Genomic DNA, 19724 nt, shown 5'->3' with positions numbered 1-19724 from the left:
GCCTTTAGCAGGCCAGTCCCTCAGGCATTCCCCACCCACCACCTCTTCTGGGCTGGGAACCACCAGCTCTCAGCTGTGCGCCTCCACTGGGGCCAGCAGATCATCCAGCAGCCTTTATCCCCCCTGGTGTCCCTTTGGTGGGGTGGGAGCATCACCCCTCACCTCTGCACTAAACCATGGAAAGCTGACACTGCGGAGCTGGAGGCTGAGCCACCCCCACTGGACACTGCCCAGGAGGAGAAGCTGGCACTTGGGGTGACCAGGAGACCACCACGAGGCTCTGAGCCCCTCCTGCCAGCACAGAGCCCTGCAGGAGCTGCTCACAGCTGCCAAGCTCCAGCCAGCATCCCAGTGGGCTCCACTTTGCTCAGCTGCTCCCTGCCTGCGCTAGGAAAAACTCTGGCAGCTTTGGACTGCCTGATGCAGAGACTGAGTTACTTCTCTGAAGGTTTCTCAACTCACAGGCTGTCCATTACAGAGAGCCATCAGATGGTAATGCAGCCTGAAAGCTTTTTAGCAAATGATTAAAGCCTTGTGAAGTTCCCCCACCAAGAACTGGAGCAGCAGCTTCCAGTTCATGCAATTAAAACATTGAACTGATATGAGAAGAGACAAGCAGCATCTTAATGGTTTCACGTGAGGCAAACCAGGCTGAGGATTGTGTCTAATAGAGCTTATAAAGGCTTTTTCATGGCAATACCCCAAGAAAAGATGCACCCAGAGATGGTTTGATGGCAAGCAGGAGGTGCTGGGGACAACAGGTGACAGTCGGAGCCCATGCAGGTGGAGGCAGAGCATGGCAGGGACTCTGGAAGCTCCAAGTGCCCTGGTCTGAGGGCTGGCAAGGGTCCCAGGAGATGGGGACAGGCTGGCTCATCCAGATCCCCCCAGCAAGCTACACCAGTTAAGTTTTTCCCCTTTCCCACTGCCTCACTGGTGTGATGGCAGTAAGAGCTGTCAGGGAGCCACAGCTGAGCAGCACAGCTCAGCTCCTCCACGTCTGCCAAGGGCTCTCAGTTTGGAAAGGAAGGCGTCCATTTGACGCAAGGAGGATTTTTCCATTGCCTTTCACTGGCTCTGGATGGGGAGTTTGTTGTTTGTTCCAGCCAAAAGAAACAGGAGAGGGATTTTGGAGAGACAAGGCGATGTGTGGCCTGGCTGTGCAAGGACACTGAGGTGAGGAGCAGCCAGCTGGAACACTGGGGCTGCACACCCAGGTGACAAAGAGCTGCACAGAGGGAAAAACCACAGGTTTGCAGGCTCTCACAGTGGAACGTGGGGTTTGGAACACACAAAGGGCTTCAATAAAAAAGGAGAACATCCAAGTGCTGAAGAAGAAAACTACCCAGAAGCAGAGAGCAGGGTGGGCTGCCCTCCAAAACCGAAAAGCTGAAGTGAGATGAGACAGCATGACAAACCCTCACTGTCTACAGTCCCCATCATCCAAACCAGCAAGTTAAGAGGATGAAACACAAGCTGGAGTGCCTCTTGTAGTGACTCTGTCCTCATGAATGCTGCCAGTGAGGAGGTCAACAGGGTCCAGTCTGAGCACTTTGACACGGGGAGAAGAATAAAGCGACTCCACTTGTAAAGAAGCGGAAGGACATTGAAGTAACCCAGCCTGCCTCCACCACTTTTAGCCTAAAAAACAACCCTCCCTGCACCCATGCCTAGTGAAAGTAATTGGACTGAAATGGCACAGGTCACCTCAGCTAACAGCCTTGAGCTGGGGAAACAAAACAAGGCTGCAGGTAAACAGATAAGGGTTTCATAAAGACTAGGTATGCTTTACCTCAGAGTTATCCCTCCAGATTACCTCCATATGAGCCTTTACCTTGAATCCACTCATGATAAAGAGTGAGATAAAAAATTTCATTTCTCTAATAGCGTTTATGTGATTTGTCAAAGTAGGATCTCATTAGCTGGCTGCAATGAAAACAAGCCCTTGCTTAGTGTATGCCAAGGCAGCCTGGGTCCATCCATGTTCCATGAGCCACATCCTCTCCTCTTCAATAAAAACAAAAATGACACAGAATATGGGCTGTATTTGCTAGCAATTTCCAACACAAGATCCGAACAGTTTCTCCTCAAAGCAAAGAGCTCATGATTTATGTCCAAAGAGCTGGAAGCTGAAGGCAGGTGATTTCAATAACCCAGAACGAGCTGTGTTAATTAATTCTGAGAGTGGGCATGGGGAGCCCTTATGATCAGCTCCCTGAGAGCGAAGGGGAAGGGCAATGTGCTCCCACCACAGGGAATCAGGCTCAGCCCAACCCCATTTTCCCAGCCAGCAAATCCCATGGAAAAACTATCTGTGAAATAATGATTTCTCCAGAGCACAGCACGGGATGGGGAAGGACCTTTCCAGTCCCAGCCTGGGCCGTGGAAGGGATGGCCCAACAGTGGGAGGGACACGGGCTGCATGGGGGAATGGGGAGCAGCTGGGACCACACTCAGCTCTTCTAAACCAGGAATGCAACCAAATAAAATAATCTCCTGAGATTAGGGAAAGGCAGAAACTGCCCCTCCACAAATATGTGGGGCTCTGCTGGAGCTCAGAGGGAAGGCAATGCTGCCAGATGAGCATCTCGTGAGCAGGACGGTGAAGCATTTTCCAGACTTCTTTTCATCTTCCATGCCCAGATGACTTGGCCCACACTCAGCTTCCCACTGCACACAGTCCCCATCCAGAAAACCACAAGCCTTGTATTTTCACACGTTTCTCTGAAGCTCAGAGTGTTTTCCTTGGGGCAAACAGATTGGAAACAGGCAGCCCATAGCAGGCACTTTCATAAACAAACCAGAAGCAAAGGTGTGTGCCAGTCTCCTGAGTGACTGAGAACATTCTACCCACATCACATCCTGTATTTGCATGGGATTTTTTCCTGTTGCTTGTACTCATGCAGCCCTAAATAAAGCAAAGCAGAGGAAGAGCCTGAAGTGTTCTACACAGCTGCTTTCATTGAACCAGGCCCTCTACCAACAGACCCATTTTCAAACAAAGCGATCCAACAATAGCACTGACGATGTTTGAACTGGCACGGATTTAGGAAGACAAGCTCTTTGCTGCACCACACTGTCAGCAAGGACTCAGTACAAATGCCACGTTACAAGATAAACATCTCTCCTTTTTTATTTTTTTTTTAAGACCTTTTACTTTCTCCCCTCAGTTTGGCTGCGTTATTTCCAAACGAGGCCCTGGATCCTGAAGGATCACAGTGCTGAGGTCAAGTCCCCCTGAATTCACTTCAGAGCCTTGGGTTTGGTTTAAAATGTGGAGATAAAGCTTTATCTGCATCATGAAGGATCTATTCTGCTCCTCAAAGCTTCCCAGTGCTGCTTCAAACCTCCAGTTCCAATTGCTATTATCGTTGCAAATAAGGTCAGCCTGATTAAAAAGCAGTTATTCTAGGTGGAGTAAAAATGCTCAGTCTTCAGTCAGAGTGTGCTATGTAGGAAATATCCTGTTCCTGAACTGAAACAAGCCTTCACGGGCTCCAGGTAAAAGAAGATTGAGGTCACCTAACAACTGACATTACTTGCAGCCTCTGATTCATTGCAGAGACTGTGTAAAGCTATACTGGAGGTGTCAGCTAAATCAGGTGTTTCTTTCTCTCCTGCATGACCTGTATTTAATTGCAGATACAGGTTCAGGTACCACTGTGAGCAGCCAGTGTCCCCAGCCAGCCAAACCTGCAGATGTCACACTGCCTGCAATTGAAAACTAGGGCTGGATGCTGCAATATTTCAATTCAGACAATTACTCAAGGAGCTGTGGCCCATGGGAGTGAAAATACTCTGGCTCTGTTGTCTTAAAGATTAAATCTGAAGCTCCAATTCACCCAATGTATGAGTAAGAGGGAGCTGGCAGGAGAGAAGGGGATGGAGAAAGGCTGTGGGTGACAGCAAGCAGCAGCCTCCAGAGACACAAACCCAGCAGCACAAAAACACCCAGCCCCACAGAGAGGAAGATAAAGCAGCTGAGCCATCCCAGCACTGCCTGGATCCTGTGTTTGATGTGAAGGTTTTCAGGACTGGGCATTATCTTTGCAGTTTGCTCTCCTTAATAGGTTTGCTTGGATTCCAGCTCAGCCCAGCTCATTAGCCACACTGTTGAATCCCACACTAATTCTGCATCCCTTCTACTACTACAGATAAATAACAAAATTGCCTCCACGCAGGGGTTGTTTTCTTCCTCTCTCCCCCTTATGCAGGTCTGGTAGCATCTCATGTATCTGTTAATGAAGTCCATAATATCCAGAGTTTCCCAGCAAGTAAAAATTACAATCATTAGCCAGTGAGTGATGAGACAAAAACACCATTTCTGCCAGGCTGGCAGTAACAGTACAGCAAGTACACATCCCAAAGAGCTGAGCCTTGCTCTCCTGTAATGTGGTACCCAATGTTCTTCATTAGCACCTCTCTCTAATAGAGCAAGGCAGCGTCCTGCAGCAGGTCACAATTACACACAACAATTAATTCAGGGAGAGACAATGACAGGCAGCACAGAGGAACACTCTGCAGAGGGGTGGTAAAAAGATGAAGTGGAAGAGGAATAGGAACATTTTAAAGCCCTGACTGAAACCAAAAACAAGTAGAGGCACAAGTGACAGCATGGAAGAGGAGCCACGGCTGGTTTCCTTGAACACGACTTAGTAATTTTTGTTTTAAATAGAAAAGGAACACAGCAATTACTCTTTTGGTCACAATACTCCAGTGACCAGGACCAACAGGCTCAGACCAGGACTTCTTGTGCTATTTGCAAACAACACACAAAGCCAACTCAGCTCCTCCCAGAGCTGCAGCCTCTCTCTTGCTGCCCTTTTGTGAAATTAGGGTTTAATTCTCTAGAATAAGTCTGCTAATAAGGAGTCCCAACACACCCATCCTCTGGACAGCGTGTACCCGCTCATCGTTCCCCCAGGAGCTCTGATGGGAGGGGGACAGGGAAGGGGGGAGAAGAAAATAAATCCGCCTCAGAGAGCACAAAATGCAAGAGAAATCCAATACTCCTTCACAGAGGAGTGAGAGGTGGTTGGAATAGAGGTACTGGCTGCACTGGCCATGCTCAGCAAAGCCCTGATTTCATCTGGAAGGGCCTCCTGTCCTCTCCCAGCTGGACAGATCATGTTCCACGCTCCGTGTTAAGCTCCCCTGGGAACATTTCCCACTGAGGACACGCATGTTTGTGATGCTGCTGTCGTGGCAGCAACAATAGAGAGGGACAATGTGATCTTTATGTAACTCGGGCTCTGTTCCCCTCTGCCCAGGGATGAGATGTTCAACACACGGGCACAACAGGTAACAACAGCATGAAGGGTTAAACACAACCAAAGGACCCCTCTGGTGTCAGCACTGGGGTTCCTCTGGGTGTGGATGGGTGTAACCACGTGCCCCATGGTGTTTGCTCATCTGTTCAATGCAAGAAAAGGAACCCAAAGCTGAGTGAACACTCAGTTATCCTCAGATCCTGTGATCTGCATGCCAGGGGAGGGAGCTCCTTCCCCTTCCTGCAGCCTGAAAGCCCAGTGCTGGGGTACACACACCAGCCCTGCATCCAGTGCTCAAAGATTCTCACAGCCTTTTGCTCCACAAATTTCTACTAGAGGCCTGGACAGAGCTGGAGGAGAGAGGCTGAGAAAGTCCTTCCAGATATGGATCTACTCACATCTGCACCAGTGGCCAAAGCTTAATGGATACAGGAAGAAAAGTAATGCTCCTCATTGGGCAATGCACCCGCTTTGGCTTCCGAGTACATCAGTCTCTGGAAAATGATTGTACAACAAAATCTCGGAATGAAACTCATTCAGTGCTGCTCTCCAGCCTTGGGAATGAAATGAGTAAGTCTGCAGTCATTACAACAATGTCCTGGTAAAAATAAACAGGAAAGGGCACTTAGTAGGAATGCTTCATAGTTAAAAATACAGTATCTCGTTTGAGGTCATTCTGGCTTTTTATAGGAACAGGCATGTGTGCCTCAAAGTGATCAGATTGGGTATTACTTCCTGTTACAGATGGACACCTCAGTCACAGACAGATGGACAAGGTTCTCTTCCCCAGTCCAAAACCTTACCTGGAATGATGCAGATTGAGCATCTGCTACTGGGCTGGCAGCTCTGAGAGAAGAGGCAGGAATTGAACACCTGACTACATGGGGGGATTTGGGCTCTGTCTTTCCTTCACTCAACAAGACTGACAAGGAGGATGCCCAACTTTTTCAATCTAAAAGGTGCAAAGAAGAGGTTTGAGCCAGGGGTGGTCACGCTGAGCAGCAGGCAGGCACAGAGATGATGCTGGACAAAGGGCAGGAGGCAAGAAAAGCGGGCAGAAGAAGTACTGTAAAGGATCATAAAAGCTGCATGTACACTTTCCTTCACAGAAAATGTCTTTCTGCTTTTATGGCAAGGAGCTGCTACAATTACAGCTTCTTTTATAAGCGAAGCAGAAACCAGATAATGAGCAAACCTCCCACGGTACAAAGGAGGTGACGAAGGCGTTCTGGGAGCCCTGATGGTCAGGCTTCCCTGCAACAGCCAAAAGCACAGAAAATTGCTAAAACCCATCTCCATTTCACCCTCTTCAGGGCTGTGAGCTGTTCATAGCGTTTTTCTTCCCCAAAGTACAAAAAGGATCACACCAAAAATGTGCCTATACAGATAGCAAGTGAAAACCCTTCAGCCAGACAAAGCAGAGCTTGCACATGCAGACCTGCAGAATGAGCCCACAGCTGCATCATCCCTGGTCTGGGGGAGTAAAAAGAGGGAACAAAAAAAAGTTTCACAAAGGAAAAACCAAGTAAGACATTGTCCAATCCAGGTGAGTCTGTACTTCACCACAGACGTTCAGGATTTCAATGACACATGGGAAAATCAAGAGCTCCCTCTGGTCCTTGACCTCAATACCCACTGGACGAGCAGAGCAGTTTGATGAAGCCATGTGCATGTGCAGGTGTTTTCTGGAAACCAAATTTTTTACTTCCTAAGAAAGTTGCACCTCATTCCTGCATGGGAGCAAGCACAGAAGTTCAGGTAGTTTGGTAGGGAACAGGAAAATTCAGGCAGCAGCTCCACAGCCCTTGCCCTGGATTGGGGTCACCCTCCAAAACCAAAACCCCTTGCCCTGTACAGTCAGTGCACTATTGCTCCTTCTGCCACATATCAACCAACCCAGGCACACTCTTGTGTCCACAGCTCATGTCCTTCATCAATGAAATACATCAGCACCAGCTTCCAAAACTCAACTGTTTTTCCCTGGCTATGGGTACAGGGGTTTTAAAGCTTTGTCAGGATCCCTTAGGAAGGGGAATGTAAGGGGGCTGATGCAGGCAGGCAGACTGGGAGGCTGCACATACTTGTTTACTTTAATTAAGATGAAGTTCCCAATATTTACAAGGAACCAATGTCCAACAAGCACTGCTTTGACCAGGCTGCTGAAATATCTGCTGCCACACTCAGGAGAGCAGGGATGTGGGATGCTCCTGCCAAGAGCCATTTCCAGCTGCACATGTCACTGAGGTCATTAGAGAGGTGGAAAACACATGGAGGGTTTTGCTTTAGTGATTTACTAATCTACTTTCCCACCCATTTGATGCTGCCCTGTGAGCAACTGGAGATGTGTCCTCCCAGAGTTTATCCAGGAGGGAAAAAGTAGGGAAAATGAGGTGGCATTTTCTTTGGGGTGCCACCAGCCTGCCACAAGCCAGAGTCAGCACCCTCACCATGAAACCCCAAGGACTCCCTCCCCACCATGAGTCTCCAAACATGCAGAAGATGCAACTGCATCCTGCTGGAAGCACAGCAGTGGGGCTTACAGAAATAACCTCCCAAGAGCACCCAGCACACTGCGTGTCTGCGTTTCTCCATCAAAACAGCCTATTTTGGGAGATCACATCCTTCTGGGAACTGGGCAGGCTTCTGCTAAACAATCTGTGCCATGGCACAGCTGGAATACACCCAGCTCATGTCTGTGACTGTGGCAGGCCCCTGCCCAGCCCCTGGGTCACTGACATTCCTGGGGTGGCAGGGGGTTCCTCCCCTCCAGCAGCTCCCAGACCCCAGGCTATGCACAAACACCGCCACAGCCCAGGGCCACACAGGAGGAGCTGCCTCTTCCACACCTGCTGGTCTGAGTAGATAAAACCAATTTCTTTTTTGCTTCCAGCTGCACCTTTTCCCTTGCCCCGTGAGACACAGGTGGCCACAGACTTGCACGTGAGAAGGCTTAGCAGCAGGATGGCAGGAGAGGGATGGAGTGGGATGGAGAAGAAAGGGCCTCTTCCAGCTTCCAGGGTCTAAAGATAATCCTCTGATCCCATACAGAAACAAGACTCTTGGCTTAAATATTTTTTTTTCATCTTTTGTGTGTGTGCTGACTTACTCCAGCAGGGCTGCCAGAAGCCTGCAGTTTATTTTTAAAATACTAAACAAGAGAAGTCCAGTATATACAACAAAGACCCTAAGTTTTCACAGAAGCACTCTGCAGATGCTAAAAAAAGGAGGTTGCTTATCAGGTCAGCTGTGAGGTGAGAGGCAGAGTCTGACCTTGGTTTTGAGAAATGCTGAGCTGGCACGTCACAGACCAGCTGGATCCCAAATTCACTCTAGGAACAGGCACAGAAATGGCTCAGCTTCCCAAGCACAGCCTGCCTTGGCAGGTACCCGTGCACAGTGGGTGGGCAGCTGCTGGAATGACTGTCACCACCTCACCCAGAGCCCTGAGACCGTGCCCAGCTCGACACACAGACAAAGCATCTCAGCTCACAGCTGCCTGCCCAGGCTGGGCTCCACCATACCCCACCACAGGCAGCTCAGCCTGCAGGGACACCATAAAAATACATTGCACAGCTTCTTCAAGAGGATTCAGATGAAAACACCACCACCTCCAGCTGTGAGGCTGTGGGAAGCAGTGCTGGGACAGAGGATGTGCCTCTCCCTCGAGGTGACAGCGCTCCTAATTGTGCCAGTCCAGCCGGCACGCCGGAGGGTGCGACCCAGTTCTGGTGCTTGTTATGAGGCTCACAGCGGTGCCAACACGCTGGAAAAGCTAAATTTAGGAGACAAACAGGCCTGGTGTTACACACCCAGGCAGGACTGGCTCTGTTACGAGAGCTGGAGAATCGATGCCACCCGCTTCCGTGCGTTACAGCGGCGCTGCCGGAGCGAAAGCGTTACCGAGTCACTTGGAATAAAATTGCCACTAAATGCTATTTGGGAGATGGGAAAAAAAAAAAAAAAAGAAAAAGGCAAATCCTCACTCTTTCTCAGCTATTGTAGGAAATGAAAATGGCTATTGCTGCCTGGTAGAGAGTCCAATTATGAATAATGTGCGTTCTCTCCCTGCACAAAGGATGAAAGGCATCAGAGCTGGTGGTGACATTTTAAGACCGGAGATGTAAGAGCGAATCTGAGCCCTGTTGCAAGCCCAGCTTTACCCCAATAAAGAAACACTTTCTGCAGTCAATTGCCTTGCAGCGTAGCTTGAAGCCCTGCTATTGATCTAGCATCTGTTATAAGCAGATAATCATCGCCGCTGTGCCATGGCTGCTATGATGGGGTCTAAAAGCACTTTCCAGAAGCTGGTTGAGGGCTGTTTTCTGCTCTCCCCTGCAGCTGCAGGAAGGCAAAGGTTTGTGGGGGAGCCCACAAAAGTCTCGCAGGTTGACAGAATTTGAAGGCCAGAAAAAAAAATATTGAATTCCCTCAATTCATTCATCTCCCAGTGCTGTAAACTTCAGGTGACTGAGGTGCACTCCCTGCAAGGCTCTGCTGCCATCCCAGCCCTCACACAGTTATTTTATACCCTGCAATTTCCTTTCCCCAGCGAGGTGCTGACACACCACCATCAAGCCACAGCTCAATCCTTTCCTTCTCTAAGACAAGCAGCGAGAGCTGCTGAAATCTCCCAGCATTAGGCTTTTTTCTCCTGTCCCCAAAAGGTTTCTCAGGCTTTGGCTCAATGAGGTTTGAATCCTGGCATCTCCTGAGCTTCCATCAACTTCCTAGCACCATGGGGATGTTTTGGGCCAGGCACCTTCCTCCAAGTTTAGCAAGAAGTGGTCAGAGGTAGGTGAAATCAGACTGCCAGGGTCTGCAATCTTCCCCCTCCCTTCCAGTGCAAGCACTTCTTACCCACTAGGCAGATTCCTCCAGTCTCCAAAGAAGGAGAAAAGGATGGGAAATTAAAAATAAATGAACCAAGAGATACACATCCATCAGGAGCCAGGCGTTGTCAGCCCAGGTCCCTGTGCAACTACTTCTTTAATCAAAACCTCATGCAGCTTAAAGGCTTGACAGAAGTCTAGAACAGAGATCGTGCTACCCTGAGCAGGAAAAGCTGCAACCTTGAAGAATAAAATCACCGTCTGATGGGGTCTATTTTCTTTAAAATCACGCTAAATTACGCCAAGCCTGTTCCTAGCTGTGACATTTGAGGTTTCACCCTGCAGATTCCTGTGAGACACACGGGTGTCTCTCGGGGGTGACCAGAGGTGATGGGAGGAGCGAGGGCGCCAGCTGAAGATGAGCCATTTCTAAATCAGTCCATGACGCCAGACCTAAATTTTTAAGAGGCTCAAATCAAGAAAAGATTGCTGATGGATGCACTCCCCACTTCAAACTCACTTGCGTGGTGATGGACGTCAGACTGCCGGCCTCATGGCCATGCCTGGCTGCTACTGGGAGTGACAGAAACCTTCCAGCTTTCTAGAAAGTCCTCGTGTGCCAAGGCTCAGCCAGCTCCTCAGAGCCTGCTGCATGCAGGTTATCTGCCTCTCTTGGCTTGAAAATGTTTGTCCCTGAGGAGTTTTTATTTAATGCCTTCCTTAGTTACCAAGGGATGAGAAGTTTCTCCCATCGTTCTGCAGCTTTCCAAACACAGATGGGATTTATTGAAGTTCCTGCTGCTCTGGCCTCATTAATGTTTTATGGCACAGCTCCAGAGATGTACCTGCTCCTTGCTGGGTGCCCCTCTACAGCCCCACAGTGCCCAGGTCTCCTGGCTGCACTGAATATCCTTGGGGAGTTTTAAGTGATTTCATTCCCAAAACAACTCTGCTGCTTCCTTTTGAGACCTCACCTGCACCCTGCTTCCTGTGGGACCACAGCTCCCAGCAGCTCCTCTCATAACAGACACAGAGGGTAGGAAAGCAGAGACAGCAGAGAGGAAAAAAATATGAGAAAAACAAGAATAATGCAGTAACACATCCAGGCTGTGCCATGAACAACATAACCTGTCCAGGGAACAGACAGGATTTTAACTGTCATGAAGGGGGTGGAAGCAGAAGAGGGGGTGCAAGCCCGGGGTATGGTGAGGAAATGCAGCAGGTGGCCCTGGGGAGACATTGCTGGAACCCTCCTGCACATGCCTGCAGGGAGGAAGGAGGGAATTGCGAGTCCTCAGGCCCTCTGGAAAAGCTTTTCTCCTCTGCAGAGAACAGGAGGGAGCATCAGCACAGCCCAGCTGGAGTCTGCAAATTGCCCCATTTAGGCTCTGGTCCTCAAAATTGCTCTTACCTAAAGTAGATCCACAGACCTGACAAGCATCACATTTTTCTCTGGAGGCCACACTCCTCCACAGCCTCCAGAGCCTGTGCTTCATCCCCAAACTCTACAGGTTTTGTCCCACAGAAACATGCCTGGTGCTCACCAGGTCACCTTGCTGTGATCAAGGCCTTGGGATGTGCCTCTCCACGACCCAAGCACTGCATAGAGCAGGGTTTCCCCACCACATATTTATTCAGAGGCACTGCACAGCAAGGACAACCCAGCACCAAACTTTGGAAGAGGCAGACCTGGCTGGAGTTCAGCAGAAACAGAGAATTAAGACACTGAACTAAATCAATGCATCCCCACCCAATTTCTATCCAAATCAGGTATTTCATGCACAGGAGAGATTTTGACCAGTGTCCCACTTTTAGCTACTGAGCAGAGAGAGCAAAGAGTGCTTGGCACTGTGCAGAATTCCAGTCTTTGCACTGAAGCTCTTGGAAACCCAGAGTAATTCAGATGCAGAAGCAATCTCAGCTGCTGGGAAGGAACTCAAACAGCCAAGGACAGAGAGAGCCTGTGCAGGGATGCAGGGAAAGAAAGAAGAGCTGCTGGCTGGGTGCAGGGAGGGGACAATGACCACATGGATAAAAGGATGGGGAGGAGGTAAAGGAAGGAGGTCAGGGAAAATCCACGGGTAGCCAGGGCTGCTCTTGCTGAAATGTACCCGACAGTGGGGGCTTGTTTAGGGCTGCAGGACCCACAGACTGCCTGCAAGAACCTTCCAGCATTGCCTGGTGTGAGCCACACACTGGGACTGCAAACACCAGGGAGATGCTGGGGGGCTTGAGCAGAGCAAGGATGGAGGCACACGGACTGCAAGACCCACCCGGCCCATTCCAGATGGAGAAACACGGAGTGCCACGCTCAGAGCTTTCCCCAGCACTCAGCTCAGGCTGCTCACTCAAACCTCCTGCTCGTCTGGCTTGGAGTGCCACCTGCTGCCAACGGTGCCGTCCTCCAGTCCCTGCGAGGGGACAACAGCAGCGCAGAGCAACAAACTTCCTGCTCCTACATCGGCTTTCCCGGTCCTCTAACAGCAGCCAAACTCCTGATCCAAAAAGCAACGCTATTTCCCAAGCTGCAGGCGTCCCACGAGTTGCAGGCATAGCAGCAGATGCTAATAAAGTACTTTTTTCTTTGCCTTTCATGCAGTTTCTCGCTGGAGCCAGCCTCTCCCCCCAGAGACCACATCCTGAATCTTCTTGTTCATTGACTCTTTATGCTAAATGATGACTCTGCAGTCGAAATAATGTGGCATATTCCAGCTCGCATTTCAGACACCGTGAGACTTTTTAATAACGAGTTGCATGAAAAATTAGAGAGGCTGCAACAAAGAGCTCTGACAGAGGTTTCCAAAGTGACTCACAGCCAGCAGAACCTCCCTTTTCCAAAGCCCAGTGTGAGACAATCTCAAGAGCCCCCGCACTCAGAGAGAGAGGAGTCCTTCCCCTCTGGAAAAATAAGGCCTTTTAAAGGAGAATTCTCCAGGGAGAGAATCCCTGCAGGGAGGTTTGGTGGGTGGGTTTGGGAGTCGTGGCTGAGATGACATCCCATTCCCAAGAGTGCTCACAGGGGTGTTTCACCCCACACCTCAGCTGTGCTGCTGAGGGTGCTGCAGGGTGGGAGTCACCTCATCCTGGGCTTCCTGCTTGGCATATTGGCTCTGGAATGCTCTAGGATGGGGCTGGCAATGACTCCTGCTGGTTTTGCAGGGAGACAGCAAACCACAGCAGTAACAGGCAGTGGAGGTTTCTCCAGCCTTGGCTCCCAAAGCACTGTGGCACCCACAGCCACAGCAAACATCACCCATGCGCAGGTATCCTGCTCCTCCTAGGGCTGGCTTGCTGCCAACCCTGCAGCTCTCTGCCAGGCTTTGCAGCATGATGGAGGAGGAATTTTTTTCAGGACAACTTTTGGCTGACTGTTTTTGCTTCCTGCCATCCACAAGAGCAGCTGCCAACATATTTCAAGGGGAAGCAGCAGGCAGCATACCCAGTGCAGCCACCCTGATGGGGATTAATGCCATTCATGCTCAGTCCCAGTAGTGAGCAGTGCCTGGCTGCTGGGTGGGACATGTGGCTGAAGGATGGGTTTGATTGCTCTGCTCCCTCTCCCAAGCTCAGCTCCAAATTCCTTCTGCATCCTGAGCTGGCTCCCACCTTCACCTCCTCTGTGACAGCCCTCACAGTGACCCCCAGCCCCAGGAGCTGCAGCACAGCCCCCTACTCACCCACTCCTAAGATCTAATTGAGCACAATTCCCCCCACCCAGCCCAGCAGACTTTTCAAAAGAGGTTTTTCCTCCCAAAGGAAGCTGGGAAAGGAATGCTGAGCGTAAAGGAGCAGCTGGCACAAAGGCAGTTCTTACCACATTCCAGAAGAAAGGGTTGAAGGCTATTGAGAGGACAGCCACAATGAAGCCAGTGTCAGTGACATCCACGTAGCCAAAGAGCCGCACCATGGCTGCCACATCCACCTGTGGAAGAAGGGAATGGTTACTGCACTTCACCTCAAACCAGCTGCCCCAAGGGTACATGAACCTCTTATTAGCCCTAAGCAATGTGTTGTTACAGCTTGCAAAGTGCTGTGTCAAGGTGCAAAGCCCAGAAAAAGGATGGGGACTTCTCCAAGCTGATCCCCCAAAACCTCAGGGGCATGGGGCCCTCCAGGAGCCCCACGCTCACAGCGTGCCCAAAAGGACACAGGATCAGAGGTGACACTGCTGCTCTGAGGACGAGCACCACTCCTCAGCTGCCAGCTCATGAGCGTTTTAGGAGGGGGAGCACCATTCCACAGCATCTCAGCATCCCTGGGGACACAGGGCTGTCCCAGGGGTGCTGGTCTGCATGGAATCCCCCACCAATGACCTGTGTCAGCTTCAAACTCATCTCCCATAAAGTCAGAGTGATGCAAACCCCCTCCACAGCAAGGGGGAATGCATTTGCACTGTAAGGAGCTGCAAAAGTACTTCCTGTCTTAATGACAACAACAAAACCCCCTTAAAACTCGCTGCTCTCCTTTTTAAAAAGAGAGATTTTTCCCCAGACAGCTCCCTGACATTGGCAGTGTTTTTACGTGCAGTAAGCCACGCTGCTTCTCCCTCCACACTCCCTCTCCCTGTGCTGGTATTTGGATGAAAAATAGCCAGTGTGCTTTTTTTTTTTTTTTCCTTTGGTCAAAACCTTTGAAAACAAAAAACAAAATAGCCCATCCCAAGCCCAGCCCAGCCCTCACTGGAAACAAAACCAAGACAACAACATTGAGACGTGGAAGGATTTTGCTTCCCCAACACAGCTGTGTTTTCAAGACCTTTGGATGCCAGGGGACAGGCACAGCTCGAAAAGGTATCAGGGAGGGAAATTCCCACTGGCTCCTCACAGGCTCTTGGGAAGAACCAGAGCCACAGTGTCATCCGTGGAAAGGGGCTGGTAAACCCAGCACTCTCCTAGCCCAGAGAAAAGGCTGTGGGAACAGCTCCCGTGCTGGCCCAGGGCACATCCAGCCTCTCCAAGCGCCTCCTGCCCAGCCATGACTGCCCAAGGTGCAAAGTGCAGGAGCAAAGACTGCACAGCCCTGGGCAAAGGGGGGATGGATCCTCACTGGGGCCCACAGCTGCCCTCAAACCACCACTGCCCCAGGTCCTCCAGGCTCCTTCGTCCGAGCCCTGGGGACACAGGTGCTGGCAGAACAATGGGAACAGCTCCCATGGCCTGTTCCAGACACATCTCCCCCTATTCCCACCCTCCACAGCCTCTCCTCCCCTCCCTGCACCCCCGAGCAGCCCTTCCCCACCAGACCTCATCCCTCCAAACTGCCAAGCCACAGCCCGAGCAGCTGCTGGCACCGGGGCCGAACTGTCTAATCCCGCTTCAATTGCAATCCCGTGGGACCAGGACAGCTTCTTTCCTCTCGTTTTGTACGCCGCTGAGCACAGTGCTAGCACGGGCTGAACAAAAGCTTCTTGACCTACTAACTCCTGGCAGGCACCATCGTTAACATCGCACTCACCTTCTTTTCTCCTGCTCAACAACCAAATTCGCGGCTGCCAGCGGGAGGCAGATTGGCCTGTGCCTGGCTGTGTGCTTCTCGGGATAAAAGGGGAGCCCTAATGGGATGAGCTGTCTCTGCGAGCTGCTGGGACAGCCACGTAACAGGCACAGAACATTCAACTTTGCCCCCTCCTCCACGCTGGGGGAGATCAATGACCGTGGCGAGCGGTGCCCGCTTGATCAAAGCCCCGAAGTCGGGGAGGCTGGGAACAGCACGGGCAGCTGGGTGAGAGCTGTACAGGTACCCAGGTGAGAGCTGCACAGGCACCCAGGTGAGAGCTGTACGGGCACCCAGGTGAGAGCTGTACGGGCACCCAGGTGACAGCTGTACGGGCAGCCAGGTGAGAGCTGTACGGACAGCCAGGTGGCAGCTGCTCGGGAACCGGGTGGGACATGAATGGGCACACGGGGAGGGCTGTACGGGCACCCAGGTGACAGCTGCACGGGCACCTGGTGGGACACGAACAGGCACACAGGGGAGACTTGGGGAGAGCAATACAGGCACCCAGATGAGAGCTGCATGGGCACTTGGGTGAGAGCTGTATCGGCACCTGAGTGAGAGATAAAAGGATACCTGGATGAGAGCTGCACGGGCACTTCAACAAGAGCTGCGGGGGCTTCCGGGTGAGCAGCTGGCAGCACCCCCGGGCATCCCCGCAGTGCCAGCGCAGCCCCTGCCTCCTGCTCAGGCCGTGCCGTGCCGGCTGGGGTGGCACCGGGTTGGGCAGGGCGGTGCGTGCACATGGGGAACCGGGGACCGAGCATCCCGAGGCCTGCTGCACCTGCGGGGGCGATTCCCAGCGGATCTGCCGAGCCCCGCGGCGGCCCCGGGAGGGCGGGGGATCCATGCCCGGGCTCCCCCCGCTGCCCCAGGCCGGGCCCTCCCCGGGGCCCTCCCTCCCGCGCCCGGCCCGCCGGTACCTGGCCGTAGTCCAGGCCGCCCAGCCCCTCGCAGCACTCCCGCGGGAAGCGCCGGGCCCCGCCCGCCGCCGCCTCCTCCCGCCGCCCCGCGCCCGGCCCGCGCCGCCCCGCCATGGCCGGGCGCCCCCGCCGCGCCCCGGCCCGGCCCGAGCGCAGGGCCCGCGGTGGCGCTGCCGGGAGCCGCGGTCCCGCCCCGCCGGGAGGAGCCGGGCCTGGAGCCGCGGCGGGCCCGGGGCCTGCGGGCCGGGGGCAGCACTGACCTCAGGCCGCGGGTGCGTGACCGTGTGGGGCCGCAGCCGGACGGAGAGCGGCCCCGCGGCTGCACTTGGAGCCTGCCCGCGGGAGCGGCGGGAGCGGGCGGGACGGACCCCCCGGGGCCGCAGCGGGAGCGGCTGGGAGTGGGACGGCCCTGGTGGGAGAGGGAGCGAGAACCGAGTGGGCACCGCTGCTGCGGGGGAGAGACCGCACTGCCAGCCCCCATCTGTCCCCTGCCAGCCCTGCCCGTTCCCTGCCAACTCCCGTGCCTGCCCCTTGCCTGATCCCTCCCCGTTCCCTTTTCCCTGCAGAAACCGTGACTGTCCCATGCCTGGAGGTGTTCCAGGCCAGGCTGGACTGGGCTTGGAGCAACTTGGCCTAGTGCAAGGTTTCCCAGCCCTTGGCTGGGGGTGGAATGAGATGATCTTTAATGTCCCTTCCAACCGAAACCATTCTATGATTCCATGATTCTGTGATCCCTGCCCATCCCCTGCCCTGTCCCAGTTCAGTGCTCACACCATGGCCAGGAGCTGGGGAACAACTGCAATGGTTCCCTGGCACAGGAAATTAAATGCCACTTGACCAGTATTACTCATTCAAGGGAAAAATCTAAAGCTACCAAGTCTAAATGTATTTTAAGGACAATTCATTGCAGCCTTCTGCCTTCAGCAGGGCAGTATATTTTTTTTTATTGCTGTTATTATTACTACTCATGTTATTTTTTTACTTCAGTCCTCTCTAGGATGTTTCTGGTTGGTGCACCTCATGGGCTGCAGTCCTGGACCTGTCTGGACAATAGGGGATTATCATCCCTGTAGACCCCTGAAGGTCTGTGCTTTTGCAGATCCTGCTTTGCAAGGAAATAAATTTTCTTCAAAAAGGAATTTGGTGTGAATGATCTGCAAGTGTCCCTCCCAGAGGTCTCATGGGAGCAGGAAAGGGACAGGATATCCGAGTACTCATGTCCTGGCAGGCACTGAAAGCGTGCATGAGTGATGGCTCACTTGAAGCTCTCCCCAGGGGAATGGCCTCTCTGGAGGATACACTTCAGCAGACCCCAGGGATCCCAGTTTGGCTCCAGGGGAAGCCAGCCTTCCTTAGTTCTGCTGCTCCAAACCCCTCGGGGCACCAGCACATCCCCACCTGCACCGTCAGCTCCGGGGGTGTGACCGGGCCCGGGGAGCACATTCACGGCATGAGCTGGGCTGGTTTGGGCTGAGGCACACACCGAGGCACTGTGGGTGGGAGCAGCGTTCCCCATGGATGATCTCCAGCTGCTTGCAGCCTCTTCTCCCCCGCGCTGGATGATTTTGCTGTGCCAAGTGTGTAATTATCGCCTCTGCCATCTCGCGGGCTGGGCCGCGGGAGCAGGTGGGAGGATGTTTGTTCTGAGTCCCACCAGCTGGGTGCTGGGTGCTGGAAGGGTGATGTGGATGAGGTGGGGGAAGCGGCGGTGGCTGGGATGTGTGAGATGCTAATGTCCCTCTCCAGGAGGAATCAGCAGGGAGAAATCTCCCAAGTGTCCTCCTGGCTGCAAGGGGAGGGCATCCTGGTGATGCCAGCGCTGCCAGCTGGGAAAGGACAAGGGTGTTGTGGCACAGTGGGGGCAGGAATGGGTCTGGCTGAGGGATGGATGGTGAGGAGGTGCAGAGGGATGAAGTGTCTCACTGGATCTTCATTTAGGGTCAGCAGAGCTGGGCAGTCATGGAAATGTCTCTCCTGTCACCCCAGTGAAGGCACGTGCTGCAGAATTCAGTGTCCTGCCACCAGCTCAGTTGTGTTTGGGGCAGCAAATCACACTTGAGCCTCCTTGCCATTTCCACTGCCAAGTTCCCTGCCCGTGGAAGTTTTTCCCTGTAAGAAGGAAAGAAGCTGTTTGTGGCAGTGGAGCCCCTCTGTGCTGGCCTTCATCCCACCTTGGACACATCCCTGCAGCTGTGAAGGAGACAAAGAGGGCTTTCTGCAAAGGCTGGATTTTATGTGCCCTCCCTCCCCTTCTCCCCATGGCATGCCTTTAATCCAGCTCTCCCTTTCTGAGCACCGAGCTCAGGAAGAGGACATTGCCCTCAGCTTTCCCAAGTCCTTTATCAGCATGAACTCCCTCAGTGCCCCTTGAAATCCCACCACGGTCCCAAGGGGCCCCTGATGAATATGGAATTGCATCATGGTGAAGGATGCTGAATGTGTGTTAGCAGGACACTGTGGCTTGGCAAGCTGCACTTTGTTCAGGAGCATTTCAAATTTCAAACACAACCCGGGAAATTCCCCACATGTGGAAATCTAGGGCAGGGAGTGTTGTTGGATGTTTTTCCCTCAGAAATGGGACATTGATTGGGAAACTGCAGTCCGGTAACTTCAGCACAGAGGGACAGCTCTCCTTACAAGACCAGGAAAAATTTTCCAGGCCAAATGATTGGTTTCCTTGCTAGGAAAAGAAAAGACAAGTCTTATTCCCATTCCTTTTTGTCCATGTCCCTGTGTCATGGTCCTCATGTTCAAACCTGCCCTGAAAAAAAGCTGATCCCTGTGGGTTTGGCCCTTGCAAACCTGCAAGGGCCTGTGCTGATGGGTCATGGAGATCAAGGACAGAGCATTGAAACGTGTGGTGAAGAACAACAAATAATGCTGGAGCACAGAGCCGAAACCTTGGGGAGAAGCAGCAAAACTGCATTTCCTCCTGTGTCCCCCATCAGATAATGTACAGTTACCAGCGGTGTGGTGCTGCAATCCAGACCTGCAATCCTAGTGGAAATCCTCTAGTGTTTGTGCTGGAGGTTAGTTCTATTTATTTTCTGATGAATGATTTACTTGAGTAATTGGCACACAGCTCCCCTATTACAGATCATAAAGAATTAATCACGAGATTTTCAATGCTCCCCTATCAATTTTATTAGGCTTGATTGAGCGTAGTGGATTGGGAGCATATGGTATGTGAGGCAGACTCTGCTCCCAGT

At 52.4% G+C, this 19724-nt stretch overlaps 1 protein-coding gene and 1 long non-coding RNA gene across 3 annotated transcripts in view; one reads left to right on the top strand and one right to left on the bottom strand.

The window, feature by feature from the left end:
* The window catches only part of PEMT (phosphatidylethanolamine N-methyltransferase), a 42159-nt gene extending 25194 nt beyond the window's left edge, over nt 1-16965 (bottom strand). The window contains exons 1-2 of one of the 2 annotated variants that reach the window (XM_071443848.1): nt 16776-16965; nt 13914-14021 (exon numbers count right to left, since the gene is read on the bottom strand). In XM_071443848.1, the coding sequence (XP_071299949.1) occupies nt 13914-14006 (93 nt within the window). In that variant the 5' untranslated portion in view covers nt 14007-14021; nt 16776-16965. Of the gene's footprint in view, nt 1-13913; nt 14022-16515; nt 16665-16775 lie in introns of those variants that run through there. The other variant, XM_071443847.1, reaches the window with a different exon arrangement.
* Nucleotides 16600-17654, top strand: LOC139598004 (uncharacterized). The gene is made up of 2 exons (XR_011681787.1): nt 16600-16787; nt 17503-17654. It is a non-coding gene; the product is annotated as an uncharacterized lncRNA (long non-coding RNA).
* Nucleotides 17655-19724: the final 2070 nt, after the last annotated feature.

This window comes from Agelaius tricolor, unplaced genomic scaffold (assembly GCF_023055355.1).
Source record: "Agelaius tricolor isolate 1412-34295 unplaced genomic scaffold, bAgeTri1.0.p SCAF_19, whole genome shotgun sequence".
In the NCBI taxonomy this organism is placed as follows: domain Eukaryota; kingdom Metazoa; phylum Chordata; class Aves; order Passeriformes; family Icteridae; genus Agelaius; species Agelaius tricolor.
The sequence above is the reverse complement of the archived record's forward strand: the minus strand, read 5'-3'. Positions and strand labels throughout refer to the sequence as shown.